This window comes from Alligator sinensis, unplaced genomic scaffold (genome assembly GCF_000455745.1).
Source record: "Alligator sinensis unplaced genomic scaffold, ASM45574v1 scaffold165_2, whole genome shotgun sequence".
In the NCBI taxonomy this organism is placed as follows: domain Eukaryota; kingdom Metazoa; phylum Chordata; order Crocodylia; family Alligatoridae; genus Alligator; species Alligator sinensis.
The window spans coordinates 2,558,079-2,583,207 of record NW_005841965.1 but is presented as its reverse complement, the minus strand read 5'-3'; the positions used below and the strand labels follow the sequence as shown (position 1 = coordinate 2,583,207).

The following is a 25,129-nucleotide window of genomic DNA, read 5'->3' as shown; positions in this document are numbered from 1 at the left end:
TGTGCAGTTTCTGTCCTATCCTTGATCCTAATGGGTTAGGCTCCACAGGAGGTGGTGTGTTTCTCTTGCAGAAGTTCCCTGGTGGTAGCTGCGTGAAATAAGACTCCAACGATCAGAACTCCTCCAAGCCTGTCTAGAGTCCACAGGAGACAACAATGTATCAGACAGCCACCAGTATCTCAGACACAATTTGGATGTTATAGATGGGGTTCAGCCCCATTAACACCAGCACATCACAGAGCAGCCCATGGCTTTGGTTGGCCAGATGTATAAAAACCTAAAAAGGAATTTGCTCCTTGTAGAAATGTTGACAAGCAAACTCTAAAACTTTCCTGTAATATATTTTCTTTTTTTCTACAGCAGTGATGCCGTTTTCTTGTAATTATAGTTTTGCGTATATGTATTAAAAGAATAAATGAAGTAAAATAAGAGCAAACAATAATGCTACTGTATTCTACAGGCGTATCTGTGTACATCAAGGTAGTCTGTAAAAAAACAAACAAACAAAAAAAGACCATACAAAAGCTATTTTACTTTCCTTGGGTATCCTAAATCATGCACTTTAATAAGTAAGATAAGTTTTTCCTATCTTTACCACTAGAATTAAAGTGCTTATACAACCATGGAAGAGTGAGCTGGATTCAATTCTGGCTCACACATCATCAACTGAATTCTTAACTGTTGGAGAGAAATTTTTTACTCCTTCTTAACTTCCAAAGAGGAAGTGTGAGACAGAAGGGTTTAAACCTGACTCTGCCTTAGACTCCCTGTGGAAATGTTGACAAGTAGTTTAACCTCTCTCTGTGCCTCCATTTCTCTGTCTCCAAAATGGTGATAATAATTCCTTCCTACCTTACAGCAGCATTTTGAGGCCCTCAGATACTATGGCGATGAGTGATGCAGAGAACTTTTAAATACATTGTGACTTTACTGCTGGTGATGTCTAAGCCAGAAGAACCCATTTTGAGAGGAGTTTCCAGGTTAAGTTAGTAGAGCTAACGGCCTGAAAAAAATCTCCTGTTTTCTTTCTTTCTTTTTTTTTTTTGCTTTAACAAAATGAGCTTATTTGGCTTGTATGTATTTAACTAAGAAAATGTAAACCCAAGATGCCATTTTAAAAATTCAGTGTTCAGAGCATAGATCAAGTTTAAGTGTATGTCTTACTTATTTCAGACTTCTTTGATTTTTCAGGGGAGTTTGGTGTACAGAGAGGTTTTTATCTTTTGCTACCACTAGTGTATATTTTAATGATAATTCAGAACCTAAAATTTTTGCTGGCGAAGATAATCTACTCTCTGTTGTGTTTCATTAGCTAAAAAAGCTGGGCAATTTTCAACAGAAATATATTTCAAATGAAAGTTGAGCCTACGTGTGAGCCTATTTATTCTAAGTATTTCAGAAAATCTAAAACTTTTGGAAACTCAGGATTTTGAATGAGGAGGGAAGTGATGCACTGCATTCATTGATGAGGGTTAAGCAAGAGATTAACCAGATGTTTTGGCTTAAAAAAGGAGTTATAGTTACCCAGGGTATGGTTACATGAGGGAGGATTGCTTTAATTCATGCATTAAGATATCCCAAATTCAGATGTGTATGAAATATAACAGCATATTTTTGAAAAAAAATTGTGTCACTCTATAGCATTTTTGTTCTCTCTGCATATATTAATACTGCTTTTGCTTTTGTCCTCTTGTGTATTTTAACTGTTGTATCGCAGAATAATAAATTGATCTTCCTCAATTTAATAAAAAGGTTACATCTGAGCTTAGTCCTAACTTTTAGGTATCATGGCCTGACCATGCTCCCTTGAGAACAATCATCATATGCCAGTGGGGAAAGTAGTCCTAACATCACACTGCTTTAGGTACGAACCCTGCCATCTTCACAGGGAAAGGAAAGGTCTGTTGATGACCTCTTCTTCCCCTAGCTACAGTTCCAATAGGCACCTTATGCCTTTGACTGTTGTCATGATTTAGAAAAAAGAATGAAAAAAATGAAGATTTTGTTTAGACCTACAGGTAGCTTTCACAGGTCAGAACTGAGGATTTCTGTAAGGTCTAGGAAAAGGCAAACTTGGACTACAACTTCACTGTGTGAAAAAACAATTCCTTCAGGCTGCCATGCTATTTTTGTAACACAATTCATTAAGCATATTTAAAGTATCTTTTCTATATTTCTTCAGCTGTGAAATAAATTGTTTCTATTTGGTAGCCTTGATAGCTGTTTATTGCTAAAAAATGGTTTATTGCACTAGGAAAACCTCTTACTCATTTTATTCTTAGGCCTGAACCAAAGAAATGGACCTTGTATCAGGCCTTCAGTAACTGTTAACTGTATATCTGAAAATATTTATTTTGATTTGCTTTTAATCATTCCTTGCAGAGTAGTTGGTTGTGTTGGGAACATGTGTAGCTGGGTGAGTACAAATAAAATGAACGTTATCTATTTGAGTGAATCACCAGCAAAATGCTCCATTCGCAAAATTAGGAATTTCATTTTATATGTTGTTTTCATGTGTTAGAGTTGCATCTGTTTGTTTGACATCTTGCATCTGAAAATAGTAGCTAGTTTAAAACATTACAAATTATTTCTTTTTCTTTTCCTCCCCTCTCCTTTGTCCTCTTCTCTCTTTCTCCTTTTCTTTCTCCTTTCCTTTGGCTTGTCTTTATATGGTATATTGAGATCCTTTTTTTTTTTTTTTTTTTTTTTTTTAAATTAAAAAACAGGTACGACAAGTGGGTAAACAATGTGCACTGCTCTAAGCCCAAAGGCACGTGGGCCTGGGCTTTCTGACATGCATCAATACAGCCAATGGCTGGCCAGCAGACATGAGGCCAATTTGTTACCGATGAAAGAGGACTTAGCCCTGTGGCTCACAAACCTTCTGGGTAAGATAACCTTTCTCAATTAAAATGCAATCATTGAGATATATCACACTTGCTGGTAAGGTAACACTTTGTCCCTCGAGTCAACAGAAAATACTGTTTTCCAGATTATTTTCCCTCTTTGATAGAATAGCTGAATGGCTACCTTTAAATAATGCAGCTATCAACTATGTCCAAAATGTCTCAAAAATAGCACGCATCCACTTTACTTAGGCAGCATGCCTATGAATTTGGTCCTTAGTGGTTTTTTTCCCTTGAGTTCATTTTGTGTTCTTCTGTATGCTTCAGTTATTAAACTGAATGTGGTTAATGTCTGCCATCACATGTCTTTGATCAATTACAGACCTCATTGAGATCAATGCAGGACTAACCATCTCTCATTCATGCAAAATAGAAGGGGCAGTTAAATGTCCTTTTGTAAAACAGTTGCTGAAATGATGGAGAATTGCTGCCCAAGGCAAGACACTGCATACAGGCAAGGCTGCCCAAGGCTGATTGGAAATCATTTGAATGAAAGGTTTTTCTTAGTGGATTGATTGCAGGTACAGGGGATTGGGTATTGATTGATTGCAGTTGTATACATCCCCAGCTACAAGATAGACACTGACCAGATAGCAAGCGGATAGTGAGAGAAGCAGTGTAATGTATGGTCCCTAAGAGAAAGAAGAGATGGAGCTTCTTGGGATATAGGACTTTCTGGAAAGGCAGGCTTGGAAGGTGAGCAAGGGTATGGGCTGCTGTTCCAACTGCATTTTGGGAAGGAGGACTTTGCAATTTAACAAGATTTTGTCACAGAAGTACTTAATTTGTGTAATCAGTCAGTTTCTCACCTGGGATGACCCCAAATATTGGTTGAACAATAGGGCTATGAAGTGCCAAAATATTAACATAGCTTCTATTCCAGCCCCTATGCTTTTTTTTTTTCTTCAATTCCTTATTACTTCCTAGGTGTATTCTTTTGTGGCATGAGTGTTTCGTTTTTACTCTTGGTTCAAGACATAATTTTGGGAAAGCAGGGACAAAAAGGTGTTTGTGCAAAACCAGTTGTTTTGAAGTTATGCACGTAAGAAAAATACACAGTTCCTTTATTTTCCAATTGGCGTGTATGATTGTGCCTAATGTAAAAATGGACAAAATTAGAAACCTCAAATTTAGTTTGCTTTATATTCTTCAGTGGAAATCCAGTTAGTTCAGCTTTGACAAATTATACAATTGGTTTTAAATGTATGAATATGTCAGGCTAGTGGTTCCATGTTTGTGCACCAGAACTTCCCCATTCATCTATTTGTGCATGCAATTACAGAGACAGAAATGTTTTTATCAATGTTTAAATGTTGTGCAGCTTGAAAAGTTGCAAGTGCTCAATATGCTAAACATTTGTATCATCTTAAGAAATACAGTGAATGCATGTACTTAAAAGGAAAACAAAGGTCATTTTAATCTGCACAAATTAGACAATTCAAGTTAGAGAGACTATAGGTTTTTGGAGCAAGGAATTATCTTTGTTTTGTATTTAAGCAGCACCCAGCACGTTGGATCCTGGTCCATGAATGAGGTTCAAAGCTCTACTAAACTACAAATAATAATAATATTCATTTATCTTGCGTATGCATGGAACTCCTGCTTTTGAGAAGCTCTGGGGAGAATTTAGACTAAATAGTTCATTAAGACAAACTCAAGGCGTAGTTTTTTGAGGTCCATGTAGGTGAGGCAAGGCATTTTCTGATGAAAGCTGTATTTAAATCTTCTCAAAGATAATATCATGTAATAATCCAGTATATCTACTTCATTTGCTTAATCCCAAACTCTTTATTAGCGTTCACTTTGCAACATTTTCTGAATGAAGGCAAGTATCATTATGACAAGGAATGTCCGTATATATACTCATGGCTGAAAATTAAGTGTCAGTAGGTGGCACTCAAGAGCATGCAGCATAGTCCCTTCTTGTGGGACATTAAAACGATGGTCATTTTGTTGTTCTGCCATTGAGGAAAATAAAGATACAGCAAAATGAAGTGATACCCAAAAGTCACAAAGAAGGGATTGATCCTTCAAGTCTTCTTCGCATGGCACTTGTGTTGAACTTTATGGGAAATTCTAAACCTAGAGTGTTCTGGTTAGTGCCAGAGAGGAGAAAAAAATCTAGAATTCCTTACTCTTCACCTCCTTTTGCTACTATGCTGGTTTTCTGTTTTGATTACATTTAAGTCACAAGAAGCTACATATGGATTCAACACTAAATATATTAATTCACTATTAAAGAAGAAAGTACTAATCTGTAATGAAATAAGATGGAAACTTGGTTGCATTTGGTAACAGAGAGCTCTCACACTGACAGAATCAAGAATTAGGTCACTTTTCAGCTACAAAGTCTCCATCACCAGAGGACTCTGAAATAACAAACATCATTCAAAATCTTATTTTTCAAGTGCACATCAAACTGTGAACCTTCTCAATGGTGTTGTGAGAATACATCTTTTCTTTTATTAAGCATCATGTAATATTCAACAGGTTAACACATTCTCTCATTTTTTCCACACATGGACCCTCATTCACTTCTCAGGACTTGACTACATAGAGATACTCAGAAAATTAATCCAAGCTTACTAAAATTCTGAAGTTAAAGTAGGTTATTTAAAACATATTAAATCTCTGCATAGACTCTCTTATTCAGAATTAAAGTGACCTTAATTTGATTTAGTTTAATTCACTTTCAAAGTCAATTGAGCTAAACCAAATTAAATCTACTTTAATTCTGAATAAGTGTTTACACAGGGATTTAATATAATTTAAATAATATACTTTAACATTAATTTGGAATACTTTTCCTAGTTGTCCTTATTCAGATAAATCTTTTACATCAGATCAGCCCTGCTTTACACCAGAAAGAAGAATCAGGTCAGTGTTTTTAAAAATTGGCTACTCAACTAAGATTTTTTTTTTTATCTGGCTGAATTAGGGTACATCTTGTTTCACCTGGCTCTTGTTCATTCATTTGCATTGTGTACCATTTAGGGTGCATGATAATCAGGGACACTTGTCTCCAACCATGATACATTTTTTACAAACAGAAAAAGAATATATTTTATGCAAGCTTGTGGTCTGAATCTTTTATGGTTGATCCAGCTGGTGAAGATGTATGTCTAGGGGTTTTTCTACAGAGGGAAATACATCATACCCAATGCTGATTATCATTGGAAATTTAGATGAGCGTAATTTTACACCTAGTTGTACGGATTTTTTGAGCTCATAATTACAAACTTGAAACATGACAATATGCCAGATGAGATCATTAAAATAAATAAAAGTCTTGACATTAGATTGGAAGAATTAGGCACTGCAACTAGAATAAGTAATCTCAGGTTGATGGGAAATTTGGAAACTTGAGGGCTGTGTACACATACAAAACAAAATTGGGTTTTGACCATTTAACTCTAAGAAGTTTTGCCTTAACTTTGCCTTGATTCAGCACGAAGACTGCTTTCAAGTTAATCTTGGTTGGCTGGCATGCATTCGGCTTATTATCTGTAAAATTATATCTAAGCAGCATGGTGGTCAGAGTGTCTCGCAGGGAGATTTCCATTGACCCCACAGCATCTGCATGGAGGTGACTGCATATTCATTACACATGTATAAATAAACATCCAGAATTAAGTGTGTGGAGGAGACAGAGGGATTGCTAAATTCCCAAAGGAAGTATTCCAGCAGTCAAAACAGTCACTGTTTTTGAGTTCTTAGATTGTTTCATAATTGGGGGGGGGGGGGGGGGGGGGAGGAAGAAGAGGTTCAGTGGAGGATGGAAGAATGGCTTCAATCCTCTTGAGTAGAGACTGGAAGATTTGTACATTTTTACTGTTAAATATTTGTAGCTCACATATGGGTATACAGTATGCTTCTATGTGGATTCAGGGTTTTTAATAATGATTTTTGTTTCATGGCTCTTAAATACACTGTCATTGCCTATTCTCATAAAATATTCTTGACTTCACTTTGCCCCTTATAGTTATTATATATTCTGCAATAAGAATGAGATTTTTTTACATGCTCTGACCGATGAGTGGATCTAGGTTTTCAAAAGTACTGAGCACTCGGCAGTTCCTATTGTGAGATTATGACTATATTTTTCAAATTGGAGGTCAGCACTCCAGTATCATGAGCTCCTGAAAATCTGGCTATTTAGACTGCAATGCCAGCTATGTATTTTGAAAAGGGACCATTGTGTGGTTAAAGTTAAGCATGCCTATAAGAGCTTTGCATACTTGCTACACAACCTCTTACTCCTACACTCTGGATAAATGCAGAAGGAGCTTTTTGGGAATGGAGAGCCACTGTGCCAAGTCTGAAACAGGGATAAGGCACCTGTACTTCTCTCAGACTGGTTGTGTTACCAGGCTTCTGTTCCAGTAGATAATCTCTAGTAAAGAATAACTTCCATGCCTAGTTACTCCTGCTGGGATTCAAAAGGTATTGAAATTTCTGCCTTTCCAGGTATGGTAAAACCAGGCTGCCAATTCTGAGCCACGGTAGACCACAAATAGAATTTAACGGCGGAGCTTTGTAGTGACTCTTGAACAGTTGGTATTGACCAGCATTATCGGAGCTCCAGCATTATTGGCGCTGACCTAATGTTGTTACTTTAACTCTTGTTACTTTAATGCAGTTACTTTAATGTATTAGTTGGTGGTTCTCCTTAGCCCTACCTTGCTGTGCTGCATCCGGGGATTCCTGGAATGACAATTTTAACAGGAAAGCTCAACTAGTTGTGTTGTAGGCATTTGTTAATTAAAAAAAAAACTTACCAGGCTTTGAGTTTTTTTAGCATGTATATATGTGAGCTTCCTGTAATGCTTATGAAGCACTCAGGGGCCACGATAGGAGGGAAAGCGTAGCATATTTTATCAATTTTACAAATGCTAGATTTCGCAGGACTTTTCGTAAGCTTCTCGAAACTTCTGAACCTTACTGGGCATGCTTACGAGCTGAGCACAGGGATTAGTAAAGTCACACTATACTAATATTACATCAGCATGCTGGCACTGTCCTTTTATGCAGAAGTCAATGTTCTCTTTTTATATAGCCTTCCTGTAACATTTTAAAACAACACAACAAAATATACAACTTGTCTGTTCTAGTTGTACAAAATATACAACATGATATCCCTGCAAAAGAGACAAATGAATATCCTTCCACCATATATCCAGAAGGTGAGAATGAAGTGATTGCTGGCACAGCTATACTGGTTAGGGATATTCACTTTTTATATAGTTCTGATAGCCGTAGTAAAGCTAGCAAAACTTTGTAGTATAGACCTGTTAGATATTTTCCCCTCGCATCACTTAATTTACTTATATTTTTATTTTGCCTCCATAGGTATTTTGTTGGTTTTTTTCCCTCAACATATGGCTGCTAATAAAAACGTTCAAAACTTTCACAGTTTGACAAGTTAATGCATATTTTCATTTTTCACTTAATACTTCACATTTTCATTGAGAAAATAGTGACTTTGATTAGTGCTAGTTGTTAATGTGACTTAGTCGCAAGCTTTTTATAGTGTGGCTTCAGCCAGATGCTATTTACACTTGCTGGATTTATGTCAGGATTCTCTAAGTGTCCAGCATCTTCCCTCAGCATCCTCCCTCTTCTGCATCTCTCAGATTCTCCAGCAAATCATGAAAAGCCTCTTCTGTTCCTCCAAATCAGCTTCTTTTAACCTTCATTTATTTGCACAATCAGACACTTTTCCTTTTCTCTTACTTTCACTTATTTTGTCTCTGTTTCTCTGTGAGTTCCTACGAACTTCCCAAGACTTGTGGTTTTTAAGACTAAGACCATATCTTCTTGTTTTGACAATTTTCCATGCTTCAGATCCCAGCTTTTCTGTCAAATTTGGTTGGATTGTTTTCCCCGGGCTTCAGTGATCCTATTGGATGCTTGTAAATGTGGCGCCATTACCATGTACATGTGGCAAAAATGTTGCTTTGTGTGGCTTAATGGCATCACACTGTACACGTGCAGAAGTTTTGGGGATTTAAAATGAGTTTGCCTTGTTGCAAACTAAATTACACCCTGATGGAGTTTAGTTTGCAATGATATGTTGCAGCTATTAGTCAGCTCTCCCCTTGGCCACAGGAGAGGTGGGCAGGCTCTGCAGAAAAAAAGGATCAGCCTTTTCGCAGGAAAAAAGGATCAGCCTCAGTGGGCAGGCGCCTGCTGAAGGAAGAAGCAGCGAGGGGCCCATTTATAGATTTCATAGACCTTAGGGACCTCATAAGATCATCGGGGCAGCCCCCTGCCCAAGGGGCAGGAAGTCAGCTAGGGTCAAAGGATCCCAGCATGATAAACATTCAAATGTGTCTTGAAAGTGTCCAGGATAGGTGCTTGCACCACCTCTGGGGGGAGTCTGTTCCAGGCCTTGGGGGCTCGGACAGTAAAGAAGTTTTTCCTTATGTCGAGCCTGAAATGGTCTTGCAGGAGTTTGTGGCCATTGGACCTTGTCATCCCCTGGGGTGCTCTGGTGAACAGGTGTTCCCCCAGATCCTGATGCACCCCACCTTATGTACATATAGGCTGCCACCAAGTCACCCCTGAGCCTGCACTTTTTCAGACTGATGAGTCCTATGGCTCTCAGCGTCTCTTCATAAGGCCTACTCTCTTGCCCTCTGATCATGTGCATGGCTCTCCTCTAGACTCTTTCAAGCTTCTCCACATCCTTCCTAAATTGTGGAGCCCAGAATTGGATGCAGTACTCTAGATGCAGCCTCATCAGCAGGCCCTGGTCCTTCTCTCCATGGCAGTGGTGCAGTGCCCCCCAGGGCTATCTGGGCAAGTTGCTAGTGGCCTGGGTGCTACCCCAGCTCAGGATCAGGGAAGAGTTGGATCGGGCTGGGTGCTGCCTCTGAGCTGGGGCTGCCCAGTTGTCCCCAGGGGGCACTGCTGCCATGGATGGAAGGAATGGGACCCTCTACAGCTCAGGAGCCCTCAGCCCATTAGCAGCTTACCCCCAGCTGCAGGCAGGCTCTGCCAGAAAAAAAAAAAAAGGATCTGGCCCCTCACCGTAACAGTGACAGAAACCCCTAAATTGAAACAGTGGGTTTCAATTAAAAATTCATTGTTTCTATTTGGGGGACACAGAGGCAGACCTAAGGACTAAATCCACCTCATGTGTACAAACACTCATTGTCCTAAGGCACTGGTTTTCAACCTTTTTTGGTCGGGGTACCCCTGACAGCCTGTTGATGAGTGGGAGCTAGGGGTCCTCTGGCAGCTGGTCAACAAGCATACCCCCAACTGAGAACCCCTGTTCCAAGGCACTGTTCTAAGCCAGAATGGTGCAACATGGGTCAGGCAGTGGGCAGGCAAACAGAAGGACCTAGCTGCCACCACCATTTCTCCTTATTACAGCACAGGGGAAGCCCCCTGCTGCCACTTCTCACTGCTGCGGAATGACAGAAGCATCCGCCAGTCGCTTCTCCCCACCACTGTGTGCTGAATGCTGCCAGAGCTTCATGTCCGTGGTCCAAACCCAATGACTCCATGGGCTGAATCTGGCCTGCAAACCATAGTTGCCGAACCCTGTTGCCATATGAATGAGAGTTATCAAAGTTTAATGAGTCCACACTGATCTAGGTTTATGAAACGAGTGATGCAGCCTTGACAATAGTTGGTTGATTCGACATGCACTGAACTAGTGCTGTCCAGCTGGTGATCTATCGGCTGCTTCTGGTCCCTGAGGGGTGGTCCTGAGGCTCCCAGTCCAGGTGCCTCTACCCAGGTTGCTCAACTAATGCTGCTGCCAGAGTCTCTAGGCTCCCCATCCATCCTTCTGCTTCCATTTTTTACCCCCATTCCTAGCAGTGCCATGAGGAAGTGCAGCCTGTGGGGTGGGAGGAACTTGCAACCAGTTAGATCCATGACCCCATGCAGCATGGTGGGGGTTGTGTAGTGTGGCAGTTGGGAGGAGGGGGACACAGTGCTACTTGGGAGGGGGCATATGGCATGGCATGTGAACTGGGTGTCTGTGGCCCCCAACCCCTCAGAAGTTGGCGAGTCCTGCACTAAGGTATTCTTGGTACATCACTTAACAAAAACCTGTAGTCGAATCATGACATAGATCCAGCAACATTCATTTATGTGAGCAATTCCAATCCATGCACAAATAATCCCAATAAAGAAATGGAAAAGCAACAGTTGCAAGATTAGGGATGGAGTTTATTTTCCTGTTTGTTTTTACACTTTAGCATCAGTTTTTAAAATATATGGTGCTATTACCATCTTACAAAACCATTGCAACTGCTTTCTTGTAGTTATGGTCCTTTTAGAGGGTGTTTTTTGTTTTTTTTAATGGAGTTTAATGCTTTTTCCATCCAAATGTATGAAGCCATTTTTTTCCCTCAGGCTATGAACATTATTCTTGTTTGAATCAATACATTTCAACTGTTAAATATGTCAGGGTGTCTGTTTTAGCAAAGCCATGCCCCCTTTGGGAGCCATAAAATAGAGCGAATTGAAAGCTGACACCTAATATATTTTTCATTAGATACAGATGTTCAATGCAAAACTCATTCTTTCAGCATCCATAAAAGGCAGCAGAGCTAAAATGCTCAGCTTAATGTGCAAAATGCAATGATCAAACTGCTAATGCAATTTAGCATTAAAATAATGTATGTGTATTGTTAAATGGCAATACAAGATAGAAAACTGTTGCTGATTAATAAGTGAATAGGTTTGATATTTATTGCCTTAACAAGTCTTAGAGAATAACAGCAGAATAAGATATATCTATAAATTGTAGGACAGCACAAGCATTTAGAACTACAATTGTTTTACGTAAGAAAATTGAAAGGACTCGGACCTAAAAATAAGCCTTCCCATTTTGATTTAAAATATTTTAAATGGAGATCTACATTTTATTAAAATATAATAATGCCTTTTAAAAATAAAACAACTTGTATAGTGTGGCCATTCTTTATATTAGTTTTCTGATAGTTTCATACCTTTTGGCAAAAGTCAAAGGGAGGAAAATTGAAAATATTTTTCATTATTAACAATAGAGATTGTAGGCCAACATGGTGGTGAAGGTATTAAGGTGCTGGGATGCTCACGTTTTGTATCTGGGGGCTATTAATTTCATTTTTGGCTCCAGCTGACCTACATGCACTACTAAAATAATGTCAGTTATGCACAGGCTACCATTGTGACAAACACTTGCAGTTCTGCTACTGCTCTTCTGCCACCTGCAGAAGTCATTTGGTACACTAGGGGCTACAATGTTAAATATACAGTGGAGGGAATGGAGGATAAAAATGAAGGGAAAAAAAGTCTTCAAGTTAAACGGATGTTCTTGGAAGTATAAATGTATTTGAAATACCAGGTTTAACATGAGCTAGAAGAGGTGTGTATTTGGAGATCACATGAAGGTACTGTATTCATCTTTGGTTTTAACCTACAAAATGAAGATTGGGGATTGCTTGCCTGAAGGTTGGTATGGTATTGTCAAACTACCCAGTAGCTTTCAAAGGGATAGTCAGTTCTATCCTACTGCATTATCCTTTTGATTATTTTTCAGTTTTGGTTATTACTGTTTGCACTGTAGCTTCCTCCTCAGTAGTAATTGACCCTGATTGCCAGTGCATAAGCTCAACATTAAATGTTATAGATTTGTACTGCATATTCTTGTTTACCTCAATTATTTTTGGAGCTGGTTTAATACAAGTGTTTCCTGAAATCAATAGGATTGGTTTTTTTTTACTTCTCCCTCTCTTTTCATTTTGAGAGAGTAAAAAAGCACAACCATTTTTTAAATCTACTTTTTCTCATTTTTGCCTAGCAAATGGAAAAGGAAGAGAGAGGGGTGAAAAATGAGTAGGATTTTTTTTTTATAAATTAAAAAAAAAACATCCTTTTTACAAATACAAAAAAAATCAAGTTTTAAAACTTTTTAGTGCAAAAAGAAAAAAAAACCCCAACAACGTTGTTTTGGTCAAAAAGCCATTTTGAGTCAAAAAGCCATTAACAAAAATGTCATCTTGCTTTAATTATTAACAAACCTCTATTTTCTTTTTCAAGAAGAATTCTGCAATTTCTAAAAGAAGGAATTGGGAGTGAATGGGGATGATAATGAAGTAGAGGTCTTTCTCCTTGAAGCTTTTGGTTTTAACTTTTCCTGCATTGGCGGTGGCAAAAAAAAAAAAAAAATTTCTAACTGTTGTCCAGTAGGCTAGGTAAAATAAGCTGTTGATCTGAATCTAGTACCCAAATGTCTAAGATACACATTACAAAAACAACTATCAATATTAATAGAAAGGCCAAGGATTGAGGCTAGATCCTATTTTGACAGCAGTGACTTGGCACCACTGAATACTGAAGTGGGACATTTTTTTTTCTTTTGTCCCTAAAGGACATTTGGGGAATTTTTTGTCCAGCAGAAATACTGAAAAAATGAAAGAGGAAAAAAGTAGTTTTTATTTAGAAATGCTGTCATGGGGTTTCATGGGTGTAGCTGTGTGGGTTTCTCGTGCTCTTGTTCCTTTCAGACTACTTCTCATTTGCACCATGATTTCTTCTCTTGGAAAACTGAGATACTATATTAGGGAAATCCCTGACAATGTATTAGGATTTTGACTGGGGTGTGCTAGTGCTCTGCTGGTACTTACAAACCTCTGAGTAGCGGCAATAGAATGTTGGTGCCTTAATCTTCCCTGCTTTTTATCTGTAGCACTTCATAGGGAGGGTTTTTTTTAATGATTTAAAAAAAAATTTTGCTCTCATAAGGTGCTTTGTGTGCATGAGTTGTTTGAGTGGACAGTTTTGTTGGTGCCTTGCAAGATCAATCCCTAAATTAACACTGAATGGAAACGTTCTGTTCCTCCTGTTTGGTCTCTGCTCATAGAGAATAAGAAGTGTTGTCAAGTGACCGTGTGGGGGAAGATTTCACTTGACTGCCTATGTGTACTTGTTATGAAGATAAATTTAAAACATACTGCTGGGCTGTCAATCTGGTATATTTTAATGGTGCTAAAATAAAACTTTGTTCCTACTTAGTCAAAAATAGGTGAAATAAGATCGACACAATCTGTTACATTATTTAGAATTGTTTTACAAAACTAGATTGTTAGGTTGAACACTCATGTCAAACAATAAAACACCTTCCGAAAGAAAAGATGTTTCTTTCCTGATGTTGTCTCAGAGAATCAGAAAGACTAAGGAGGCAGGCAGAAATGACAATTTTCACCCAATCTGGGCACAGAAAGTGGTTTATAGCCATGAGCAACACAAGTGCATGTCTTCAGACTGCTTCAAAAATGGCCAATCAGGCAAAATCTGAACCCTCGTTGCATGAGAGGTCAGATGAAGATGTTTTAAAACAGAGCATTTTTTGTAACTTCTGTCTGTGCTGCCTCTCAGCTTGTCACTGTTTTCAGAATGGGAGGGGGGAAAGGGAGCAGAGGGAGTTTGGTCTGGGGCTTTTTGAGCCCCTGCTGGAGGGTGGGGTGGGTGGATTGGACACCCCCCCCCCCCCACCCCGGTGGCTGTAAAATCTAGAATGAGCTTCCACTCCTCCCTTTCTTTCTTCCCATTCTGAAACAGGGACAGGCTGGGACAGAAGAGGGGCCATTGCTAGGGGAAAGTGGCTGCACCTGGCAGCCAGCAGCTAGATTCCCTTCCCTCCTGGAACCAACAGTGAACTTCTGCTTGTTCTGGGGTAACGCTGTAACTCAGAGCGCTTCCTGCAAAGCATTCTGAGTTACAGTGGGGAGCTGCACTTCTGTCTGCACCCTAAATAATAAAAGCTAAGAGCAACGTACATTATTCATTTAGAGCCTTATTCAAAGCCCACTTATGTCAGTAGAAAGACTTTCATTGACTTTAGTGGCCTTTGGCTAATGCCTACATTTTTGCAAATCCAGGATTACATTTGCTGTCAAAGATTGTGTCCATGTTAATTTTCTTCTTGCTTTTCAGGTAGGGAGATAACAGCAGAAGCGTTCATGGAGAAACTGGATAATGGTGCCTTGCTTTGTCGACTAGCTGAAACCCTACAGGAAAAATTTAAAGAAAACAGTTTTGATGCAAACAAACCTGTTAAAGTAAGTAGTAAATAATACATTCATGCTCATGAAATTGTTACATAATCTAATCTTTCTGGGATGTTCAGAGCTTTATTTGTGGAAATTTCACTTTTGCATATCTGGAAGCACTGTTCCACATTTAAAAAAATGGTATAATGTAAATATGCATTCTTTCAAATTCTTTGTCTGTTAAAGTTGTTATTTTTTAACAAATTAAGCTATTAGAGCAGTAAATCTGGTGCCTTGACAATTCTATTATGGGACTCTACAGCAGCAGCACTACATCTTTAAACAGCCAGGAAACCACAGCAGAACACTGAAGCTACTTTAAAATTTATTCTAAATGAATACGCTCCAGAGACTAACGAGAACAATGGAAGTCTTTCCAATTACTTCAGTAAATTTTGAATGAATCCCAACATTTGATTCTCCTATGACCATGTAGGAGCAGAATCATGGAATTCCATGTTCATTGTTTCTCAGTGACTTCCATATCCAGTGTATTTGGTTTACAAGTAAAAAGATTATTTTTCTTTTCTATCTGCCAGTAATGCAAATTCAGCCTGAAGTCTACTCTTCTATCTTCTGCATCATTAGGGTTTGGTAACACCTGTGGGAAGCCTTCTTCTCTTTAGATTATGCTTTCTATGACCTGTTCAACCTCCGTCTTCATTGTATTTGCACAGGACTAATGTGTTTCATGTGCCAAGTGATGGGTAGCAACATAAGGACTTAATACATATTAATCCAAACTGCCTTTTTCTTAAATCAACTATTTACAGAGCTGCTCCAACTACAGATTTAAATACCTAGCTACATACTTAGTACTGTAGTCCTTGTGTCTCTTCCGGTGCTGGTGTTGATGTTTCCTGGTTTTGTGCAATTCTTACAAGTCAGCAAACTAAATGGATGATACCGGATCTTTGGTTGTAGCCATGTTGGTCTAAGGACATAGGCAGACAAGGTTCTTTGGGTACACGCGATATTTTTTATTAGACCAACCAAGTAGATGGAAAAAAGTTCTTTGCAAGCTTTCAGGTGCAATCGCCCTTCTTCAGACTCCCTATGACTAAAGAAGGGTGATTGTGCCTGAAAGCTGGCACAGAATTTTTTTCCAACTACTCAGTTGGTTTAATAAAAGATATCACATCTCCCCCAAAGAACCTTGCCTTAATTGATGATACACACAAGATAGAGGAGAATTCAGAGATGTCAACTTTAGTTGTTGCAAGGCTAACACAGCAGAAAATAGGAACTTTTTCTCTGGGAGCAGGTCAATTGTATAAGAAATTATCATTTTTACCAGCCTGACAAACAACAAACTTGAGGCACCCCTTGCCACCATTGCTGCAGCTAAGCTGTCACTTATTCAGCCAGGCTTCAGAAATGGCTGTAGTTACTACTAGCCACTTGGGATCATTGTAGATGCTGCTCTGCTGGAGACAAGAAGTCCTGTAATACATCTGTCTCCACTCTCAGCATGTCCCCTGTCATATGACAGAAGGGAAAGAAATACCAAACAGAGACTCAAGCAGCAGGTATAGTCAGCAGAGATAGATGAAAGGCATAATGCTGGCACCTGGCTTCAGCACCTTGTAGCATAACTATACCTACTAACTTGTTTCCTAACTACTGAGCTAAACCTCTTTCCTTCTCAGATTACTTCCAACAGCCTTTTCCAGTCCTTCCAGTTTTGCAAACACCCACTATCTTCTGAAAATCCCAAGTTCTGCAGCCTGGCCCTTAGGTACCTAACATGTACCAAGTACCCTAAACACCTTCAAGCACCCACCTTCCTCAGAGATTCATGTGCTGTCCATCATCTCATTTGCATTGGAGATCTTTTCATCTACCCATCTACCCTACCAGCCTCTGAGACAAACTCACATGTATACCAGACACAATTGCTGAGTTTTCTGGAGTTTGATGTCTTTTCATACCAGCTGCTTGTGGCAAGGTGGTTGTGGTCATATACTGAAGTCTGTGGTCATATAGAAGTGATTTGCATGCCTGCCTTCCCCATAAGCACACTGTGCGTGTGTGTCACCCCACACACACATGCATGTGGACTGATGAATAACAGCATTGATGGGGCAATTCTTCAGAGCAGTCTAAATTGTTTAGTAACCTGGGATCTTTGGAACAAACATGTGGATTAGATGTGGGGCCTCCCTGCTTTCCTGCCTGAACCAGGAAGAAGGGGAGCTGCCTCCTGTTCTAGAGCATGGGAGAAGGGTACTTCATCCAGATGTAGATAAGAGAAATGGCCAACTTCCTGCCTTGTTCTAGGTCAGTGGTGCTCAACCTTTATGCCCCACAAACTGGATGAGTGGCATGAGGCCTGTCTGCAGGCTGGATCAGGCCCTGGGGCCCTGCCCTGCATAGCATGATTGGACCCTGAGAGCCCAGCACCACCCCCTCCATCCTCAGTGCACTAGGATTGGGTCCCAGGGGCCTGGCACCACTTGCTCCCTCCCATCTCCCATGCTCTGGGATTTGGTCCTGGGGGCCAGAAATTCCCACTCCCATCCCCCACATACTAGGATTGGGTTCTGGAGGCTCAGTGCCATGCTGAGATTGGGTACACAGTTGTGCAGGGCTCAGGGCTCCCTATTGATCCAAAGATTATACAGTAAGGGAACAGTACCATCATTCCCCTGCCACCTAATTTATGGACCTGTGGAGCCCCACGGCCTAGATGACATTGTGCCAGGGGCTGGATCTGGCCTGTAAACCTGAGGTTGAACACCCCTGTCATAGAGCACAGGACAGGGTGGGCTGTCTGTCTGGTTCCACATTACAGGGCAGGGTAGGCTTTGGGTTCTTGATCACAGGAGGGGTGGACTTTCTGTCTGGTTTTAGATAGCAGAAGGTGGCAAGTTTTCAATCTGGTTCTAAGTCACAGGATGGGGTGGGCTTTCTGTCTGAGTTGGGATCTCAGGACAGGACAGTCTGTCCAGGTCTAGATCACAAGGGGGGGGGGGTGTACATCCAGCGACAGACCACAGGGGGATTTCCTCCTGTTCTAGGCACAGACCAAGAGGGACTTTCCATCTAAGTAGCACAGCAGCAGAAAGGAATCTTGGAGTCATAGTCAACTCCAAGATGAACATGAGTTGTCAGTGCGACGAAGTGATCAGTAAAGCTAACTGCAGGTGCATCACGAACAGGTCTAGGGAGGTGATACTTCCCTTCTATGCAGCATTGGTAAGGTCGCAGCTGGAGTACTATGTTCAGTTTTGGGTGCTGCACTTCAAGAGGGATGTGGAAAACCTTGAGAGGGTCCAAAGGAGGGCTAGAGGGATTTGGATCTCTTCAGCCTTCACAAGAGAAGGCTGAGAGGGGATCCATTGGCTGTCTACAAATTTGTCAGGCAGGAACAGCAAGGAATAGGAGATGCTATGTTTACCAGGGCACCCCTTGGAGTTTCTAGAAACAATGGCCACAAACTGACAGAGAGCAGATTTAGATTAAACATCAGGAAGAACTTCTTTACAGTAAGAGTTTCCCGAATCTGAAATGGGCTTCCAAGGGGGATGGTGTTCTCTCCTCCCTTGGGGGTCTTTAAGAGAAGACTGGACAAGCACCTGGCTAGGGTCATCTGACCCTAGCACTCTTTACTGCCCAGGGCAGGTGAGACTCAATGATCTACTAAGGTCCCTTCCAATCTTAAACATCTATGAAATCGATGAACTCTTTTAATGAAGCAGAATGTAATGCCATAGATCTAGGAGCTAAGAATGTAGGTCATATAGATATAGGATGGGGAACTGTATTTTGGAAAATAGTGATTCAGAGAAGGATTTACAGGTCATAGTGGATATCAACCTAACTATGATCTTACAAAATGGTTGCTGAAACGGCAAATGTGATCTTTGTTTAAGCTGGGAAATGTAGACTAGAGATAGGGAGGTGATATTTCCTCTGTATACAGCATTTGTGAAACCATTAGTGGAATATTATGTCCACTTCCAGTGTTCAGACTTTTAACAGTGATGTTATCAAATTGGAAAAGTTTCAGAAAAGAGCTACAAGGATGATTTGATGTCTGAAAAACTTGCTTTTGAGTGAGAGATTAAAGGAGTTGAACAAAAAAAGAAGACTAAGGGGTGTCTTGATCACAGCCTGTAAGTACATGGGGAAAAGATATCTGATAGTAGATAGCTTCATCTAGCACACAAAAGCATAACAAGGTACAGTGTCTAGTGAATGAAGACAGATAATTTCAGGCTAATACTAATGCAAAAAGTTTTCTGGTGCAAATAATTGATCATTTGAAAAAAGTAGTTAGGAATGTGGTGCATTCTCCAGCATCTGGAAAATGGGCATTGGATTTCAATTTAAAAGAAACAGTTTACCTGAACCAGAAGTTACCAGGTTGATGCAGAAACTGCTTCCCTTCAAGAAAACATGTAAAATGTTGGAAAGAATCTAGTGGAGAGCAACAAAAACAGTCTGAGGTCTAGAAAACATGTTTTACTGGAATAGGTTGGAAGAACTGGAAGATTTGACAGCAATCTTCAAATCCTGAAGGATGGCTATGAAAAGGATGGTGATAGACTATTTTAAGTGGCTGAAGGTCAAGAAGCAATGTTTTTAAATTGCAACAGTGGAAATTTAGGTTAGATATTAGGAAAATTTCTCTCACTACTGTTGTCAATGGATTTATGACCCAGATACCTTGTTTTGGGCAGACCCAAACCTTCAGACCAACCACAACCTCTCCATTCAATAATAGGCAAATTTTATTGATACATAGTGATAACAGATAAAACTAATGCAAACAATCCTATATCTACCACTCCTAGAGTTGTCATCAGAAGGAAGGTGCATCTGGCCAGTATGCAAGCTTCACCCTGAGGTTCTTTCTTGAATGTCAGATGTCAGCAGCTTGGAGGTCGAAGGCTGAGGCCCCCCCTCCAGTGAGATTGGCTGGTGGTGAGCCTTCTGTCCGTGGTGGCCTCAGGTTCCCCAGGACCGTTGCTGCTATGAAATCCCTCTTTTTGTATTCTTTCTACCCCTCTAATGACTCTATCTCTGGACATCATTGATTGGTTTCCCTTTGGTTGTCATACTGTCTGTGTTCTGTCTTGTCAGCGTATTCCTTTGTTTCACAAACTCATCACATGCACACGTCCTAATCTGGGTTTTTACTGGGCCTCCTAATTTGGTCTGTTCCCCTAAACCAGAACTCCTAAGGGCTTTGCAACTGGGCACTGTGACCTGGCCAACACAGCTGTCCCTTATCTTGTGTTATGGAACAATGTGGTACAAGTCTTCAATTTCCCAGCTAATGTGTCTACTGGCTTTGGAAACAGTGGGCCTTGAAGGACATTTTTTGCAGACAGGCTTTTAGAAATCAATTAACTCTTGCCATTCCACTGGACCAGTGTTTTAATGCATTATTTACTTTACCTACATGCCAATTCCCAAAAGCAAGCCTCTAAATACTATTTTCTAGCCTTTAGCTATGAACATGGTTAATAGGGGTGTGTGAAGCGGGCCATATTGGATTCAGATTAGGATTTGGCCCAATTAGGGGGACAAAGATTCGATTTGTCTGATTCAGATCACTGTCCCAGTTCGATTCGGCCGAATCTGAATCTGAAGATTCAATTCTGATTCAGAGAATCAGAAATCTGGCCGCAGACACAGTTTTATATTTTATCTACATACCTCGAGTTACCAGGCGTGGCTCATGAACGTTGAGATGGTGGGGCGGATGAAGCGTCCCACAGGAGTGTGGGAGGACCCCCCCATGTGCTCAGCAATTAACCCCCCCTGCGACCCCCTGGCTTGGCGATCAGCCATGAGGGGACCCTGGGTGCCCTTCCAGACCCAGGAGGCACCTATCGCTGAGCTGTTGGGCAGGGTCCCCCGTGCGCTCCACAGTGGACCTAGAAGTGGACCAGAAATGCTTCTGGTCCACCACCAAGCATGCTGGAGACCGCCCCACTCTGTGCTCCCATGGGATGCTCCTTCTGCCCCACCATCTCAGTGTTCACAAACTGCCTGGTACTTTGAGGTATGTAGAAAAAACATATAAAGCTTTGTCTATGGCCGAATCATTGAAACTCTCCAAATCTAATTGGGTCTCCTGATTCTGTTCGGATTTGGAGATTCAGCCGCTGAATCTCTTCCGAATCAAATCGGCAACCAAAGCTTCACACAGCTGTAATGGTTAAATGCAAGAACAGGTTATCTAGAGAACTCTTAGAATCTCTGTTGTTGGAGGTTTTTAAGGCAAAGCTAGACAAATCCTTGTGTAGTATAGTTTAGACAAGGATATTCCTGCCTTGAGCAGGAGGTTGGACAAGTTAACCCCCTGGGGATCCCTTCCAGCCCTAATTTTCTGATTCTATTGTTATTCCTATTGCTATTGGAATAAATGGGCCTTGTTACATTAGTATATTCCAGTTACAGTTAAACAAGGTGTGGAGTTTTAAGTACAGAGACCTTGGCCTGCTTAGTGCTGTGGCAAACTATTAAAAAATCTTTTTTAGCCTTTTAATAAAGATACAGAAAACAAAAGGAAGAAAATGACCAGAGAACTTGAAATAGTGTTAATACTTTCATATCAACCATGTCTTCTTGCTTTTAGCTTTACAGTGATTTTATAAGAAGAAAAAAAAAACCCAACCTGTTTGATAATCTTGTCGATGGTGTCCCTTTTATGGAAAGGAGAATTTAATTGAAGTGGTTTGGAAATATTGTTCTTGTTGGGTACCTTGAAAACAAAACAGGAGAAACAAATGGGAGGAGATAAAGGGGAAAAAAGTAAATATAGACAATGAGGTTTCTGTTTGTGGTGATGACTCTTGGACCCATGCTATGAACAGAAACAGACACAGCACCCCATTTATCTATCTGCCCCTCTGAGATCTGCTAAACTACAGCAGCAAATCTTTTAAGACATTGCATCTAGCTGCTCTTTTGGACACTGGCTCACAGCAGTATTGTAAATGAAACTGCTTTGGCTTGCTAAACTAGATTTCCTAATGTTTAAAACAGGAGGGGAAAAAAAGGACACAGAAAAAAGAGATGAATAAGATGGGGAAGTAGAGTTGTGGCACAGGAGAGGGAGCAACAACAGACAACCACACTTGTATTACAGGGCTGTTCAAGAGGAAGTGGGGATGTCATCTGAATCCTTGTTTGATAGTGCCATAACAAGCAGTTAGTGCCTGGGGTAAACCTTGTTGGGGATGAGAGGGGAACGGGTGGGCATGATTCTGAGGAGCGGGTATACATGGATTCCAAGTGGGAGGAGGGGAACATTATTCTGAGAGTGGGGTGAAGGATCATGCATGGCTCCAAGAGCAGAAGCGGGGGCATCGCTTTGGCCTATACTGGGAACTCCTACATAGTTCTGGCTGAGCTTCTCTGTGTATGCTCTGCCTGCCCCAGCTGCTTCTCTCAAAGCAGCAGCAGAAACTGGGTCTGGAGTTCTCAGCATGGGAATGCTGCTTGGGTGTGTACTCGATGGGGGTCAGGGGTAATGCTGGTGCCTTTTCTTCATTGACATCTAGGGCAGGTGCCACTCACCCACCTCTAGTTATGCTACTTTTTGGGATTGGCTTGGTCTAGTCAAATCAGTTTTCAACATTTCAGGATATTGAGGTTCCCCCTTGATGTTATGGTGGATGCAGGGGTAGCAAGTGATGGCAGGGGTCCAAACATAATAATGAACCTTATACCATTCCTCCTGGTTTTGTGTCAAATACTGAAATTCATACTTAATCCTCGCTGGTTTGCCTAATTAAGGACTCAGAAAAGAGTTGATTGGTGGAACACCCCGTCTCATTTTGTCCACCAGCATACCAATTTTGATTCTTTTGATTTTTGTTTTGTTGTTGTGCTTCTTCATTAAACCTGATCTTAGCATGTTCCATAGGGCAGTATCTATAGACTTTTATCTGATCTAGTGTGGTATTTGTAATGTTGCTGACTTATACCTAGAGGTGCACTGATATATCAGTCACATTGGATTGGCACCAATAAAAGGAAAATTAACATTATTGGCTTTTTTGTCTGATGTAGCCAATAATGTCACTGATAAATGCCATGTGCATGCACACAGCCACATGAATGCATGCAGCCAGGAATGCAGTCAGGCAGCTTGGAGAGCAGAGTCCTGCCGGTAAGTCTGTGGGAGGGAAGGGGTGTGCGGGTGCAGATCGAGGCCCCCATTGTAAAAGAGGAAGTGGGGCAGGAGCAGGCATTGCCCAGCCAGGTTGGTGAATGGCACCCCGGGCCTGGGAGCAGGACAGAGCCACGGGCAGCTTGTCCAGGGGCATGGGATGGTGTCTCTCCACCACTGTGTATGCTCCCAGGGGAGGCATGGGGGACATAGGTTCCCCCAGACTTGTGCACAGGGTGAGGGTGGGGACATAGCCATGGGGGGGACACACCCCACCTTTATGTTCCCCCATTCCCCTTAGACTAGCCACCCACGGCTCCGTCCCATGCCCTGCCCTGGCCGTGGGGTCCCATTCACCACCCTGGCTGGGAAGCGCCTGCCCCGTCTCTCTCCTTCCCTCACCATGGGGGCTTTGATGTGCACCCACCACCTCTCTTCCCTCCCCCACACCTCTTCCCCTCCACAGACTTACTGGCAAGATGCTGCTCTCCAAGCTGCCAGGCTGCATTCCTGTAAATCAGCTATTGGATGGGTATCGGCCAATATAGCTGATTTAATAATCAGTATCAGCCAAGAAAAAATTTACCTTATACGTATAATTCATGTAATGGGTTGAGTTGGGCTTTTGTGACCTTGGACAACTTGGCTTCTACAAAATATAACTGTTTGATTAAATTCTATGGTCTGCTGCTATGAAAAAGGTCACATTAAATAATTATAATTGTTCCTCCTACCCTTAAAATATATGAAACACCTAACATTTTATGGAAAAAAGTAAGATTTGTGGGTTTTTGCAAACCTTAGTTGATATTCATTTGAGATATCTATTTAATTATGTATTCCTAGATGTGGTTAAAAATACTTTGTCCTGTTTTTGGGCAAAAAGTTGTTTTCACATTTTTCATAAAAGCCAAAGCAAGTTACAGTAGCCCACCTAAGATGCTGGACTAGAGCCACTATTGACCCTATGTAGTTCTGATCATTTTGACAGGTTGAAGAAAAAGCCAATGAGGTGGGGTTTTTTTATTCAAAAATTTACATCAAGATCAGTTAGAAAATGGTTAACAGCTCTAAAACATATTTCATTCAATTAACATCTCAATAAATCATTCCCACTAGACACCTTTAGGTTGGGTTTTAGTAGCAGTGAATGCCTTGTTATTTAATGTTAGATGTTATTTTGCTGAGGGAAATGTTAGCAAAGATAAGCCATAAACGCTGTGTCCCCGTAAGTAGGAACGTGCATTTTGTGGTGCCTCGAAGGCTTTTGAAGCACCACAAAATGCATGCAGCACACATGAATAGGTTCTCTGCACTGCATATTTGCAGTGCGGAAGCAAAATTGGATACTGGGAAATCCTGTATCTGAAAAAGGCACAGAGGAAAGAAGTGTTGCAGTGCACATGGCAGCAACATGTGCCACCCAAAACTGGATCCTGGCTGGCCAGAGCCACACTCCAGCTGCCAGCCAGGCTCTGCATGCCTGGATCACCACTGTTGCAGCCCAGGGAGGCCCCCAGGCCCTCAGTTAAGGCTGCTGGGGCCAGCCCAGATGCTGGCCCCCAATGCCCCCCACCCCACCCCAAGGCAATTTGCTGCATGCCAGGGTGCTTGTGTCGAGGCAGTCTCTGGAGACAGCTAGCAGCAGCACATCTGTGAGCCACTGTTAGTTGTCCCTGGGGAAATGCACATGCCCGCTCATGGGAATGTGCCCAAAGGTTCCAAAAGTCTGGGCTATATTATTACATTCTGGAGCTGTGCTATTTTATACCACCTGAGAGTCTCTCCTTAAAAACTGGAACTGGCTGAACTCATCCTGTTGAACCCAATTATGGGACAATTAGACATTTGCCATCTGTTTTACTGTAATTACTTAGGTTTGTAGGTCATTTTCTTTGTCAAAGTTGTATAACAGACAGTGAAACAGAACAGAAAAATATCTCACTCCAGAGCTATTTTCTCAATGTATATTATTTCATATTTGGTATAGTAAGCATTCAAAGAAGTGGCAGGGGTAATAGCTTTGTGTCATTTGC

At 41.0% G+C, this 25,129-nt stretch overlaps 1 protein-coding gene across 4 annotated transcripts in view; it reads left to right on the top strand.

Moving 5' to 3' along the window:
• GAS2 (growth arrest specific 2) overlaps nt 1-25,129 on the top strand; it is a 163,241-nt gene that overhangs the window by 11,569 nt on the left and 126,543 nt on the right. For all 4 annotated transcript variants that reach the window (XM_025200390.1, XM_025200389.1, XM_006020707.3 and 1 more), the window contains exons 2-3: nt 2,727-2,888; nt 14,847-14,971. In XM_025200390.1, coding sequence (XP_025056175.1) covers nt 2,747-2,888; nt 14,847-14,971 — 267 coding nt within the window. In that variant the 5' untranslated portion in view covers nt 2,727-2,746. The remainder of the gene's footprint in view (nt 1-2,726; nt 2,889-14,846; nt 14,972-25,129) is intronic.